Source organism: Medicago sativa, chromosome 2 (genome assembly GCF_051527215.1).
Source record: "Medicago sativa cultivar Bolivia chromosome 2, Bolivia_mono, whole genome shotgun sequence".
Taxonomy (NCBI): Eukaryota; Viridiplantae; Streptophyta; class Magnoliopsida; order Fabales; family Fabaceae; genus Medicago; species Medicago sativa.
In genome coordinates, this window is record NC_140750.1 from 282,051 (window position 1) to 296,865 (window position 14,815).

At 33.7% G+C, this 14,815-nt stretch overlaps 1 protein-coding gene across 1 annotated transcript; it reads right to left on the reverse strand.

Annotated features, from left to right (window-relative positions):
• Positions 1-2,515: 2,515 nt before the first annotated feature.
• On the reverse strand, positions 2,516-6,691 carry LOC146943317 (eukaryotic translation initiation factor 3 subunit C-like). Its single transcript, XM_085747777.1, has 3 exons — positions 6,563-6,691; positions 4,642-6,465; positions 2,516-3,693 (listed from the first exon to the last, which is right to left on the reverse strand). The coding sequence occupies exons 1-3, from the start codon at positions 6,584-6,586 to the stop codon at positions 2,725-2,727; spliced, it is 2,817 nt and encodes a 938-aa protein (XP_085603903.1). The 5' UTR covers positions 6,587-6,691; the 3' UTR covers positions 2,516-2,724.
• Between the last annotated feature and the right edge of the window lie 8,124 nt (positions 6,692-14,815).

Here is a 14,815-nt window from a genome sequence, read left to right on the forward strand (position 1 = left end):
ATATCTTCGGTAGTTGCAACATTTAATTCATGCTTTTGTCCCTGCACCTGTTGCATGTGAACCATGGACTTAGCAGTATTCCCTATGTCATGTATTTGGGCATCCTTTTGCATAGATGTACTTAAAGTGTTCTTTAAGGGCCCATTATTCTTCAAAATAAAAACATGTTCTTTAATAACCTTTTTCTCGCTATCTAGTTTATTATTGGTGTTAATCCTAGAAGGAGAAACTTCAGTGTGATTCTTTATGGGGTCTTCACGTGTCTTTCTTTTCTTTCTTTCATTATCCCATGATATATGCTTCCCACTTGAACTATTTGACCCTAATTGAAAAGTCAATTGATCCTTATCCTCGTTGATTGATAGAGGAGAGAATTTATTATACCCCTTTAGTATAGGAACATTTTTTCCATGATTAGCATTAATTTGTTTCCTATTATTTCTCCTCCTATCACTAACCACCAACCAATCACCATGTGTTGCTTCACATGATTGTATGTCCTTCGAGATATTCTCTAGGGATTTTGGAAAAATATTTGACTCAATGACAGACGTTTCCTTCCTGTGATCTTGTTGTACCATAGAGTTTGCAGTTGTCCCTTGGGTGACTTGAACGTTAGAATCAATTGGAGTGTCAAGACTTGTTTTCGTTGCCGCCGTTGTGGTGCAATTGCGAGTAACATGTCCATAACACCCACAGCCACTACAAATCAGATGTAATCCCTCATATGCAACCTTGTACCATGTACCTCGAACACAAATTTTTCCTACTACCGGCTGGTTAAGATCTATTTCAACACAAACACGAGCAAACCTTCCTCGTTCCACTAACAGTGTACGCTGATCTACTTTGATTGGGGTGCCAATGGCAGAAGCCAGCGCCAAAAGAACGCTTTCATCATAGTAAACCAAGCTCATGCCTGGGAAACGAACCCAAACCATCGTCTTTTCAATCTTAGCAGTGGATGACACAAACTCTGGGCTCCATTTAGCTACAGCAAGGTAGTGATCAAAGATCATCCACGGACCTTCTCCAATGACTTTATCTCTATCTTCAGCCATGTCAAACTTCACCATATAAAAACCATTATCAACGTCCATAAGGTCGAAATCACCGATAAGTTTCCATGTGAGTGCAAGTTTGTGTTTCAAAGTTTTGTAGCCTAATTTTTTATCCAAAAGCTTAATGACCAGAGCCTCCATCCATGGCTCACATAATTCTTTGAAGATTGTATCGTCAATACGTGCTTGTGGTAGCAGCCTGTTTCCTCTCACATGTTCAATCCTTACAAGACCTTGTTGAATCAAATCCGTACGGACTCGTTGTGGAGCAGCTTTCTTATTCCCCAGAAGCTTATCTCTAAAGGAAAACTTGTTTTCATCTTGTAGACCATTCACACCTGTTCCATCCGGTGGTTTTCCTGGTGGCACCGGCGGTGGTAGAGCAGAGAATATATGAGATGACATGTAGAAACCCTTAGCAGAGAAACCCTAAAGATGCAATCGTAAAAAAATTTGCTGCAATATCAGGTTGTTAAGAAAGTCTGGAATCGCAATCGCAAATTAGTTTAAGAGGAAATAGCAATCGCACTTTCGCAAGTGGAGTCGTTATTCACTTTATTTGCGTATGTGTTAAATCACACGCTCACATATTTAAATGCGGAGAAGATTTTCGATTTTGCAAGGTCATTCATATATGTCATTTAATCATTACCTACCTTTGGTATATATGTAATGTTAACATCTTAATATATTCATTGATATGTTTTATCAATATAGGTAACAAAATATCCAATAAACTGTCGATCTTTTAACAGTATGTTTGGGTAAGATTATAATTGATGCGGAAACCAATAATTTGCCTTCCTAAGACACTTTATCTGAAAGTAGCTTGTACCCAAAATCGATCTTGTAATTGAAAATGATTTATTAGTAACTCGTTTTAGCTTTTGTTTATTCTCTCTAAATCCATCTAAATTTGAAAGGGTGACAAACACTTTTTTTGGCTACAATAGAAATAAGATTTAAATTTTTTAATAGAATAATAATTGGATGAGTTAGGTACTCGAGTCCTGAGAGCTAACTAAAGTCATAACAAATTTTTAGGTTTGAAGAGTGGGATGTTTAGCGATTATCCACCAACGAGATCTTAACGCTGATAACATAAGTTAAACACGCATAAAATAGTCAAATACTAGTAATTTACGTATCCATTCCCCTCCTTCAAAACAAAAAAAAATTCTCCATTTCCCAAACCCGTTCAATACAACGGCCACCAAGTTAGAAAATTATAAAGTGATTTATTAGTAATAAAAAAAAAACATTTTTTCCACTAGCAATAATTATTTTCCTTTTCTTCTTTCAATATCTATTCAACCTTGAGTTAGAAAATTATAAATTGATTTATTAGTAAATTGTGAAACTTGTGCCAAAATCTCTGGCTTACAGTGCATACATATACATTTATGCAAAAACCACACAACAAACTAACACGAAGTTCCCCTCAAGAAAAAAAATTAACAAGAAGTTAAATTAGCATTCGTTGATTTATTTATCGTAGCCATAAATCAGAACAAACATTGGGAGCTGGGAGAGGAGGGATGAAATTGAAACAAAAATCCCAAAGAAATTTCATCTGAAATCCAGAATCTAGATTAAGTGCATAATAATAAACTGGTAAAAGAAAAGGAAAAACAGAAAGTTGTAGTACTAAGTAAATGCAATGTCAAGCACGAACTCCCCTAAGGCTAACCATGCGGGTAGAAGTATCTACGTGGGTTCCCCTCAATGTTGAACCCCCTTGAGTCCTCCCTGAATTCTGATAGCCGCCTCCAATCGTTCCCCGTCCTCTAGAATAGCCGCCACTCCCACCAGCTTGACTGAACGATAATGCTCTTCCTCCACCGTATCCTGTACGTCCACTGCCTTGCCTTGTTTGAGAATAGGACAAGTCTTGCCACCTGCCACCTGAAGACGTTCCACTACCACCACCAGCAGCTGCAGCGGCATAATCCTGCCCATCTCTTCGCCTTGGAGGCAGATCCAACCCACCGCCGCCTAACCTTGCTTCTGTAGCTCTTTCATTACTCTCTGCAACGATAGATAATTTCTCAGTCAACTGGAATGCCAAAGCCTGCACCCTTGAGAGTTCAACATTTCTGAAAATAATGCACCCAGTTGGCTGATCCCAGCTTGCATGAAGCTCCTCATTGATCATCATCCTACTGACAATACTATGAACACGAGGAAGAGAGAGATCAAAAAAATTTGTGAGCTGATCCAAACTGAAAGAATCATATGATGAAGAGAAGGTAAATAGGTATGTCCTAAGCGCCTCCTCCTTGATTTTATCCTTCAGCATTTCTAGCACGGTGTCACGATTTTTCACAAATTTCCACACCTCAAGAGATGCAATAATGTCAAAGGCCTTCTGGAAATCTCCATTAATAAGAACCCTTGTGGCAGCCATAACATGATCCCTGACAGTTTCAGGAGGACCGGTGAATGTTTGTTTCTCACTGACCTCAAGTAAGCGGCGGAAATTCTTACTGATGATCTTACGCTTAGCATCATGAACATTGGCCGCCATGTTGGGAACTTCCAGCAGCATAGCAGATGTAAGATGCACTGATTCCAGGAGCTCAAGATTTATATGCATATGATATGGCATCTGCCGTCTTCTTTCCAACCTTTCCTGAAAGATAATTAAAGAATAGTTAACAGTATGTTAATGATTAAACCCTCACATGACCCGGTAGATAGAAATACGGCAAAAGTTGCCGATTAGGATTTCCAAAAATCCAATATGAAGTATGAGCCTTTATTGTTTGTGGTATTCACAACATCATATAATCGTAATCCGAAATTTTGGGGTTTGAACATACCAAGACAGAAAACTTTCTGTGATATCTAATAGAATGTACTCATCTTTTTTTAAGATATGAAAAAAAATGTCATGCTCTTATTTCACTACATGGTTATCTAAAAATCTCACAAAAGTTCCCTCATCAATTTCAGTTATGCTAAAAGTAAGGCACACTTTGTTGGCCAAACCGAACTACCAATGGCAAAAATAAATTTTTTTGAATTGAGTGGGGTAAGAAAAGGCCACGCTTCCTCTCATGCTCTATGAGTTTAACATTATTATTTTCCTTTAATTTTCTATGGCTTATACAATAGGGAGACTCTGACACAGTATTTGTAAACAAAACAGACACCCCCTCCCCCAGTAACAAGATGAAAATAAAAATGAATAAGAACCTTAGAAACAAAAACAAAAACAAAAGATACGTGAATCAATTGAAGAGAACAGATATATGCAGCCAATAATCAAATTTAATTTCTGTTTAAAGTAGCCAAGTTGAGCAATAATATTATACCTCAAAATTGATTAATCCCCACTCAATGTCAATGTAAAGATAAATAAGGCAGCTAAACTACAATCCAGATCACCTTTTATTTTTTCTATTTCTATGAAAATCAAACAGAGATTTCTTTAGAGCAGTGACATTGGATCTATTAAAATTATATTACTGAACATCAGATACAATGTAAGCACCGGTATGCACTTGACCACAACAAGTACATTAATAAAGCCATGCTATGAGACATCTATTTGAAAAAAATAGCCGGGATTTAGTACCTGTTCTGGAGTCTTTTCATGATAACGGCTCTGTGAAACTCCTTGCGCAAGCAATTCCTTCACCCGTCCACCAGAATAAAGTTCAGACAAACAGCCATGCGCTTCAGAAACCAGCCCAACCCGAAAAGCACATAGACCTAACTGTGACATAGCCCTGTTAAAAAGTATTTGTGTCGAAATGTCCATGTGGTGAACATTTTCTTGCAAATGACTCATAAGCAACAGATCACGGGCGACTGCAAACTCATCAAGAAGAGCATGGTGATATATATCACAAAGCATTGCACGTGCTTTAGTGCGCTCATCTCCGTATTTGTATATCAGTGATACTAACACATCCATTAAGGTCCTGCTATTTTCCGGGAAGGTGGGTTTCCGCGCCACAAGTTCCGGGGTAACAACAAACGGAGCAGAAATTCTTGTATCCTCAAAACCTTTTAACTCCTCACTCATCTCTCCATTATCTCCCTCTACGGTCATCTCAGCCAATTTTCTCGTTGCTTCATAAACCTCATGCGGTTTGTAGTAAATGAGTTCAACCCTCTTCAAGGCTACCTTAGAAGAAGCTTTGAAATCTCCAATGCTTTCAAGATATTCCTGGACATTCTGTGCAAGAACAACAAACTGAGGCTCATCCCTGAGTCTCTCAACATATTCACGTGTGTGGGGATCAATGCACTGCAAGCTCTTGAAAAACTCGGCATCTATTTTTTCTAAGAAAGCAACTAAGTTGCCCCAGACATGAATGGGTCCGTCATAGTCATCCCCTTTCTTAGTTTCATTCTCATCTAGTTCCACAGAATCATCAACCTTTATGTTTGGGTGCTGCACGAGAATATCAAGAATGACCAGCATATTCTGCACGCATTTTTTCCACACATTTATGGGCATATGCCCACTGAGGCCTGGATTAACATCAAACTGAGCAGAAACCACACTGAAAAGAATCTGCAGCTTCTGAGCAGGTGTTTTAGCAACTTTTGTTAGGAAGGTAAGCTGCTCAACCTGTTCAAACCTTCCAGTTCCCTTCCTGCCCCTGGCTTCCAGAATCTCTTTGAACTTCTTGTTAACAGTGTCCCATGTGATCTCACTAGGCTTTTTCATGAACATTTTCTCCAAAAGCCTGTCTTTCTTGCTAAGCTTTTGATCCCAAGGAGCATCGCCATCATCACCAGGAGGCCTGTCATTACCAAGCTCAGAAGTTTCAGAATCCGACACGGGCTCCGGCTTCCTGAGCTGATCAGGTTCAATGATCTCATCATCGGTCTCGTATTCGTCAGAGTCCTCATCCTCGTCATCCTTTTCCCCCTCACTCTCAGGACTCTCCCTACATTTGATAATCAAGTCCTCGTATTGCTTATTGTTCTTCTTCAATTTTTGCTTCATTGAGTTGAAGGCTTTGGCATTGCTGGGACTCATCTTCTTCTTGGCATCCTTATTAGCAGAAGCCTGAGCAAGGAAATCTTCAAGCATAACAAGAGCCTTGATGTAAAGATTAGGTATCTTTTGGGACTCGATAACACGCATAACTTTCTCGAGCTGTTTGTTGATCTTGTCGAAGCTCTCTTGCAAGCTGACCCAGTCATTGATCTTGATAGCATTCTTGATCTGATCAACAGTGGAAGCCATCTCATCAAAACGCTTATCTTTAGCAGATTTAACAACACGCTTTTGGCCATCATCGTCGTCACTGTCATCAACAACGGGTTTGGTTTGTAGGTATCTATTGGCTGTATTGTTGTTGGGTTCATCATCAACGGGTTCAGTATCGTTAGGTTCATCATCAATATCAGTGGGTTCGTCATCGTCACTATCGCTGTTACCCTAAGAATAATAATAATTAAATTGAATAAACACAGAGAGAGACGGTGCAAAGCAATTAAAACAAGAAGAAGAGAAGTTAAGAAGCATAGCATAATACCTGTGTCCAGAATCTCGAAGCCATTGGTTTAGTTTGGTTGTTATGAGAATTTAGGGTTTTGTTTTGCGCGATGAAGGATCGATCGTGTTCCGATGAAGAAGAAACTGCAGCTACTATTCGATTAGATTTAATTTATAAATCAATACTATGTCTTATACATCACATTTAAAAGGAAAATGATATTTGGTACGGGAGATTTGCATACGAAAATTCACGGATGCAATTTCAACGTGCTGTAATTTTCATTATGTTCCTGGATGTACCATGGATTTAATTTACAATGATATTAGTTAATATGGTTAGATTTAAAAAATGTTTATACATAGAATTTGGATTTTTGAATTTAATGTGTATATGTTTTGGGGTCATGTTAACATATGTCTTTGAGCACTGGTTAAGAAAAAAAAATTAAATTAAAAAAATATTTTTTGGACTTTTAATGAATTGACTATACAAGTTCTGATGTAATATTACTATATTTGTTTTCTTAACCAGTACTCCGAGGACACCGTAGTATATGTTTTAGGTTTATTTTAATTTGGACCACCTAAATTTTGGGTCCAACTTGAATCAGTTGAGTATAAACCATTGATTTATTATAAATAAAGTCCAATGGTATAGATTAAAGATAGGGAACCTAAGATTCAAGTTGTTTTCTCTCTCAAGCCCACATATCTTTGGCTGCACTGAATCCTTTTCTGTCATTTTTCTTTTGACATTATATATAATTATTTTACTTAAACAGGTTGTTGCTTTGGGTTCAGTTGACTTTGTATTAATATATGTAATGAAAATGAGCCACAAAAATGCAGGCCTAGCTTATACTCGATTAAATGATAAAATAAAATCAATTATTTTTTGTAAGATTGTAGCTTTTACATTTCTATAATTTTGTATTTTATTTTTATAAAATTGTGGCTTTTACATTTCAATATAAAATTTCTTCTCTTTGCTCTTTCTTTTATAAAATTGTGGCTTTTATGGTACATTCCTATAAATATTTACTGCATTTTACGGTACATTTTTATAAATATTACTCATTCTGTGGTTTTTTTTTTTTTGTAATTGATGGTAAATTACTCATCCACATTCCACCTCTTTTTTCAGTAATAATGGTAAATTACTCACATTTAAGCTCAAATTTAACTTTTTCAGATTTGAAATATAGACAAATCCACTCATTAAAACTCATTAAAATCTAATTAATTCTAACTAGACAAAAGTTGTGGTTTGTAAAAACATGTAGAACTCCACCCTCTTCTTCGGTTCTTCCTCCTCTATCTCACGGTGTCTGTCAACCTCGCCGTCACTCATCAACTTTCCCGATCATCTCCCCGCCCTCGCCATCACCATCATCGTCGACAGATCACTATCGACAGATATGTGGCTCCACCAGAACTGTTGCAGTGAACATGGTGAGAGAGAGAACTGTGAGAAAGAGAGAAAAGAGTACACGGTGATAGAGAAGAGAAAGAGGGAGAGAGATGAGAGAGAAAGAGAGCACATATCTAAATTTAATAATAGTAGTTTCAAGGTTGGTACTAGTGTGTAATTCACTTGCTTCAGAACTTATGATATGTTCCAAACCTACACTTGTAGGTCATTTAAGTGGTCTAAGTTGGACCCAAAGTATAACTAGTCCAAATTAAAAGGACCCTATGTTTTATAGACTATTGTCACAAATAAAGTGGATGTTATAATATTATAGATTATAATTATCAAATTTTGGTTTCAATTGGTGTGGCCTAATCATTAAAATTTTCGTTGGAATTCTAAAGTTTTTTTGTACGTGCTCTGTTTGAGCGCGTGGAAAGTAAGTATAAATAGGCTTCCGTGAAATTTCGTATAAAAAACACCCGTACTATATAGCAATCCTCATAAGGGTCATGTTTTTTTTGAAAGAATAATAAGGGTCATGTTAACAAGTGTCTTTACAACACTTTTATAGTTAGCCTTTTTATTATTATATTTAACCCTTTATTTTAAAATTCTTCCCACTCTACTAATATTTAATTAAATTGTTCTATAAAAAATATTTAATTAAATTGAATGATCTATGCATAACAATAAGCAGTTTAACAAAACAACAATTACTCTTTTCTATACAAAATTGAATATATTTCTTAATATATAAAATTGCTAATATGATATATAATTTAGTACGAAAGGAGCATATGTTATATTACCATCAAATGTTTACCGTAATGCAAAATAATGTGTATTATAAAATTAAGTAAATAGAAACAATAATAGAGATAAGAAGAGGAAGAGAGAGTAGAGAGAAATATTATTCTCTGATGTGGTTGAGAATGTTACAAATGAGCTCTATTTATAGGGAAATAGAATAGCTTATGGACTAAGCCCAATGATCTAGTAGTATTGCCCATTAACCCATTTGCTATTTGGACGTCCACTATTAATATTTATAACACTCCCCCTTGGATGTCCATCGAGGATATGCCTCATTAAAACCTTACTAAAATAAAATCCAGTGGGAAAAAAATTCTAGTGAAGGAAAAAGAGTACAATATCCTTTTGAGTGTGAACTGCCTCGTTAAAAACCTTACCAGGAAAACTCAATGGGACAAAACCTCGGTGAAGGAAAAAAGAGTGCATAACACATTTATTTCTCCCCCTCATGAAGACAAATATCTCTTAGACGGTGAAGACCAATTCTTAATACAAGTTTCTCAAAAACTTTACTTGGAAGTGACTTTGTAAAAACATCTGCAAGATTATCACACGAACGAACTTGTTGAATGTTGATATCACAATTCTTTTGAAGATCACGAGTGAAAAAGAATTTGGGATAAATATGTTTTGTTCGGTCTCCTTTAATGTATCCTTCTTTCAACTGAGCAATACATGATGTATTATCTTCATAAATGATTGTTGCATCCATTCTTCCAGAAGATAAACCACAATTATTCTGTATATGTTGAATCAATGACTTTAATCAAACACATTCTCTGCTTGCCTCGTGAAGTGCTAAAGTTCTGCATGATTTGATGATGTTGTTGTTATGGTCTGCTTTACAAATCTCCATTAAATGGTTGTATCTCCACTTCTAAACAAGTAATTTGTTTATGATCTACCATGATGAGGATCTGACAAATAACCTGCATCTTTTACGTGCTCAATTTGTAATCCAAGACAAAACTTTGTCTTTCCTAAGTCTTTCATCTCGAACTCTTTCTTTAAGCAATCTATGGCTTATGGAAGCTCTTCAGGAGTTCCGATAATGTTTATGTCATCAACATAGACAACAATTATAGCAAATTCTTTTACAGATCTTTTCATAAAAGTACATGGACAAATGGAGTCATTTTTGTATCCTTCCCTCAGCAAATATTCACTGAGGCGATTGTACCACATGCGTCCTGATTGTTTTAGTCCATATAGAGACTTATTTAATTTTATGGAGTAGTCTTCCTGAGTTCCTGAACTATTTGCTTCAGGCAAATTAAATCCTTCAGGGAGTTTCACGTAAATGTCACTATCAAGTGAGCTAAACAAGTAGGTTGTAACGACATCCAACATGTGCAAATTGAGCCCTTCATGAGCTATAAGGCTAATTAGGTATCTAAAAGTAGTTGCATCAACTTACATCAATTACAGGTGAGTATGTCTCATCAAAATCAATTCCGGGTCTTTGGGAAAACCCTTGAGCAACAAGTCTTGCTTTGTATCTTGCAACTTCACCATTCTCATTGCGTTTTTGCACAAACACCCATTTATATCCAACTGGCTTCAGGCCTTTAGGTGTTCAGACAACAGGTCCAATACTTTTCTCTTATTAAGAGAGTTTAATTATGCTTCAATTGCATCTTTCCATTTTGGCCAATTTTCGCTTTGTCTACATTCTTTAATAGACCTTGGTTCTTGATCCTCGTTATCATTTATCACATTCAGCGCTACGTTGTTTGCAAAAATATCATCAACGTTGATTTCATGTCGGTTCCATTGGATTTCAGTAGTGACATAATTTACTGAGATCTCTTTATTTTTGTGAATTTCAGGTACCTGATCAGTTTCTTCTGGAACTGAAATATCAATTATGTCATAACACTCTTTTAGAGTTTCTATATTCTCTTTGGGTTATCTTTCCTTTAAGCTCATTTTCTTATTCGAGGTTTATATATATATATATATATATATATATATATTTGGAACCGATTGGTCTACCATGCTTCAGGCACAGTTGAGACTCATTTGCAATATTCGTATATCCTACAAAGATATCTATTTTGTTTGGAGCATTAGCAGCTGGTATTCAATTTGTTTAACTTTGCAAATGAGTTATATCTCGAAGATCAAGATGAGACAATAATATTTCCTTTCAAATAATTTATTTGAACTTCAGGTTCACATTTTTTTTTAGCTGCTTATTATCTCCCCCTAATATTGGGAAAACTAATCCATCAATAGATAATCAACCTACTGGGTTGTAAACAAGTTGACTCAATAAAACTTATGATAGATGGAGATTCATATAAAATATGTTTTCCCAATATTGTTTCAAGATTTATCCTAGTGTATTATATTGGAGCAATTGTGATATACACAACACATCCAAAAATTTACTAAGATGCGAAATATTAGATTGTTAACCTAAAACCAATGATGGATTAATGGGAGGACTTACATATAGTAATATGTTGGCATGATGCAAATAAATATATCAACATCAAAGATTGTTGATTCCCAAATAAGAGTGTATAAGGTCTGGTTTTATAAGTATCAATTATACACTTAACTTTAGACGTCTAAAGAATGGATCTTCAAGTCCATTTTTTTTTCATGAGCATATGCTAGCAATTGTATATCAATTTCAATTGACAAATGATACTTATCAATTTTTTTTCTGAAAAGTTCAGAAAATAAACTCTTTATCAAATTTGTTGACAAAATAATCTCACAAACTTCTGGTTGTGAATTGACAATAGTCATACATGTCATTTAGTTTATCCACACTTTCGATATATCGATTCACAAATATCACCAATTATTGAGAGACTCAAATTCTCAAATTTTCTACTTCCTTGAAAAATATCAAGGCACAAAAGTTATTTGATTGAAGAATCTATTGGATCTTCAATACAAATCCATTAAAATTTATCTATTTTGCATCATAATATATTCGGGATAACCCAACAGGTCTTGCCAACGACAAACTTAATATAGTATGTAAACTTCTGGTTTACATAATATGTGATTCCATTGCACTAATATAAGCGTATTACAAATCATAGACAACATCACTTTTCCATTACGCTTATTTTCACCAGAGTATATCTCGTAATAGAGATGTTTAACATATATTTTTCAATATGATATCCATTTGGATGGATATTTTATAACTCAATAAAATCATATTAGGATGCAACCTCAATGTGTAACTTTGTTACTCTATGTAACAATACATTAGCTCTTCAGGAGCTTCGAGTAATCTTGTAGTTCTTCGGGAATTATATCACAAATGATCAAGAAAAACAATTTTGAGCAATCCTTTCGGAATTGTTATATATTTTTAAGAATTACCATTTGAAAGATGATTTGTAAACTTCTGGTTTACAATAATATTCGCTTCATTTGTTTATATCAATTTGAAACAATAATAATAAACAACAACAAAATTATACCCAAATAAAATTATATAAGGAATATTCTTAAAATCTTGATTTATCTTTTGCATTACCATCATTTTATCAATTATAAAATAAACTATACAAGAAATTTGTCGAAGAAGTAAAAGTTTGTAAATCATAAAGCTTTTCTTTCAAGGTAATATTTAGGCAACACAAATGTCAATAAAATATCTTTTTTCAAGTTTAATATCTCCACAATGTAAATTGCATGTGAGATCAAGATCAAATAAATTTATTTCATAAGAAAATATACATATCTAACATGTAATGTTTATGAGATAATAATCTTGAAGGATTTAGAAGTAAATAAGAGAATGATAATTCATAGAATATATTTTCAAGAATTATGTAGAGAAAAATGTGTGCTTACCTTGTAATTCAAGCCATCTAGAAGTCTTATGCAATAAGAAAAAAGAAAATCATAACCAAACTTTGATAATGCAATAAGAAAACAATCTTTCAAGATTCAATCCATATAATATAAATATGATTGTATCAAGAAAATATTTGATCAAATAGTAATTTCTCAACTGATCTAAGTTCATACTAAAGGAATTGTACGACATTGACATGTATCATATCAATAGTAATATTTACTAAATCAATTATCACCTGACATTAGTTATATAAAACAAATAGTATGAACCATTCACTTCTGGGAATGACGTTTAATGTGAGATTTCACCATTTTGATCAAAACCCACTCATTATTCAATTACAAATGTGAGTAATATTGCAAAAATATTCTTGAAGATATTCACCAATTTTGCTACTTCAGAAGCATATTCGAATGGTATAAAAACATGTATTGTCTCGTATTTTCCTTTTTTTTTCATGATCAAATAGATCTTATAAATTTGTGTTATGTTATGGTTTAAATGTGTAGTTCTTCAAGAACTTAACATCAAATTTACATAAACGGTGACCAAGAAAAATCACTTTTTTTTTACGGCCCACATAGGTGTTTGATATTAAAGCATTAGTTCTTCAGGAACTATACCACAAATCTTCATGAACAGAGATTGAGATAATTCATTCCTTAAATAGTCCTTCAGGGATGCTTTCAATAATATGTTTATTTTAGTTCTTCAAGAACTATATCACAGATGTTCATAACCAATAATCTTTGAAAATTATTCTTCAAGTAATCCTTCAAGGATGCATCACTATTGAATTTTTCAAGAATTCATTGAGAATAAAAATTGGCCTTTTAAATTTTCAGAAACCAACAGGTTTAAACAAAATTTGAGACTTTTGAGTTCTTCTGAAACTCATAGAGAACAAACTCTAGACTTTTGAATTCTTGTGAAATTCATATAGAATTTGGTTTTTAAGTTCTTCAAAAACTATATAACCAATCAAATCAGTTAATTTTAGGATCCTTCTAGGATGTATCATTACCGAATTCTTTAGGAATTCATAGAAAATAAAACCATTACCGAATTCTTCAGGAATTCATAGAAAATAAAACCGAGTTTTTAAGTTCTTCATGAACTATGCAATATATTTAAACAATAAAATCAATTCTTTAAGCAATCCTTTAGAGATTAACACTTTTGAATTCTTCAAAAATGTATCCGGAATAAATAATCACAGTAATATAAAACAATTCACATAATAATGATTTAATGCAACCATAATGACATAACGTTTTAATATGGTAATTATTCATGCATATTCAAATACTATTGGTTACAATATTAAAATATAATAAAATTCACATTAAAGAAAAAAAATTGTTACTACTCTTGCACATTAAGGTATTATTCATCACAAGAATTAAAATAAACACTAAAGATGATCATACTAAAACAGATCAAATTTACGATAAAAATAATGAAAATTGTGCTACTTTTGCAATCCTTCAGGAATATTAAAATACTTATGGAATTCTTTGTGAGTACTTCCGGAACTATATAATAAATTAAATCTTGATCAAAAATATAATAAATCTAATTAATTCAGGGATGCATCTTTGTTGAATTCATTAGGAATTCAGTAAAAAAAAAATTGTGTTTTTAAGCAATCCTTCAGGGATGCAACACCTTTGAATTCATCAGGAATTCATTGGAAAACAATTTGAGTTTTTAAGCAATCCTTCAGGGATGCGTTCCTTTTTTAATATAGTTCTTCGGGAACTATATCATAGATGTGATCAATCTTTTATTCAATCATTCAAGGATGCATGAATGTTTAATTATAAACAAACAAACAGTATATAATTTGTATAATAACAATAATATGTATCTATAAGGCATTGATTCCAAATTGATGGAATTGCAACAATAGCCTATAATCATCGATACAAAACTACAACTTATTATAATAGATTAAGAAGAACTATTCACCTTCTTAGTTGATTAGAGCGTGCTGATAACGTATTATAAAACTAAGTAAATAGAAACAATAACAGAGATAAGAAGAGAAAGAGAGAATAGAGAGAAATATTATTCTCTGGTGTGGTTGAGAATGTTACAAGACTAAGCCCAATGATCTAGTAGTATTACCCATTAACCCATTTGCTATTTGGACATCCACTATTAATATTTATAACAATGTGCTTTTTTTCTTTTCATGTAAAATAGTGACATAATAATACTCACTT

Coding starts and splice junctions, on each gene's coding strand:
- LOC146943317 (XM_085747777.1), bottom strand. CDS start 6,586: ATGGCTTCGAGATTCTGGACACAG. Junction 6,466..6,562: donor CTTCGAGATTCTGGACACAG/GTATTATGCTAT, acceptor TATTATTCTTAG/GGTAACAGCGATAGTGACGA. Junction 3,694..4,641: donor ATGAAAAGACTCCAGAACAG/GTACTAAATCCC, acceptor ATTATCTTTCAG/GAAAGGTTGGAAAGAAGACG.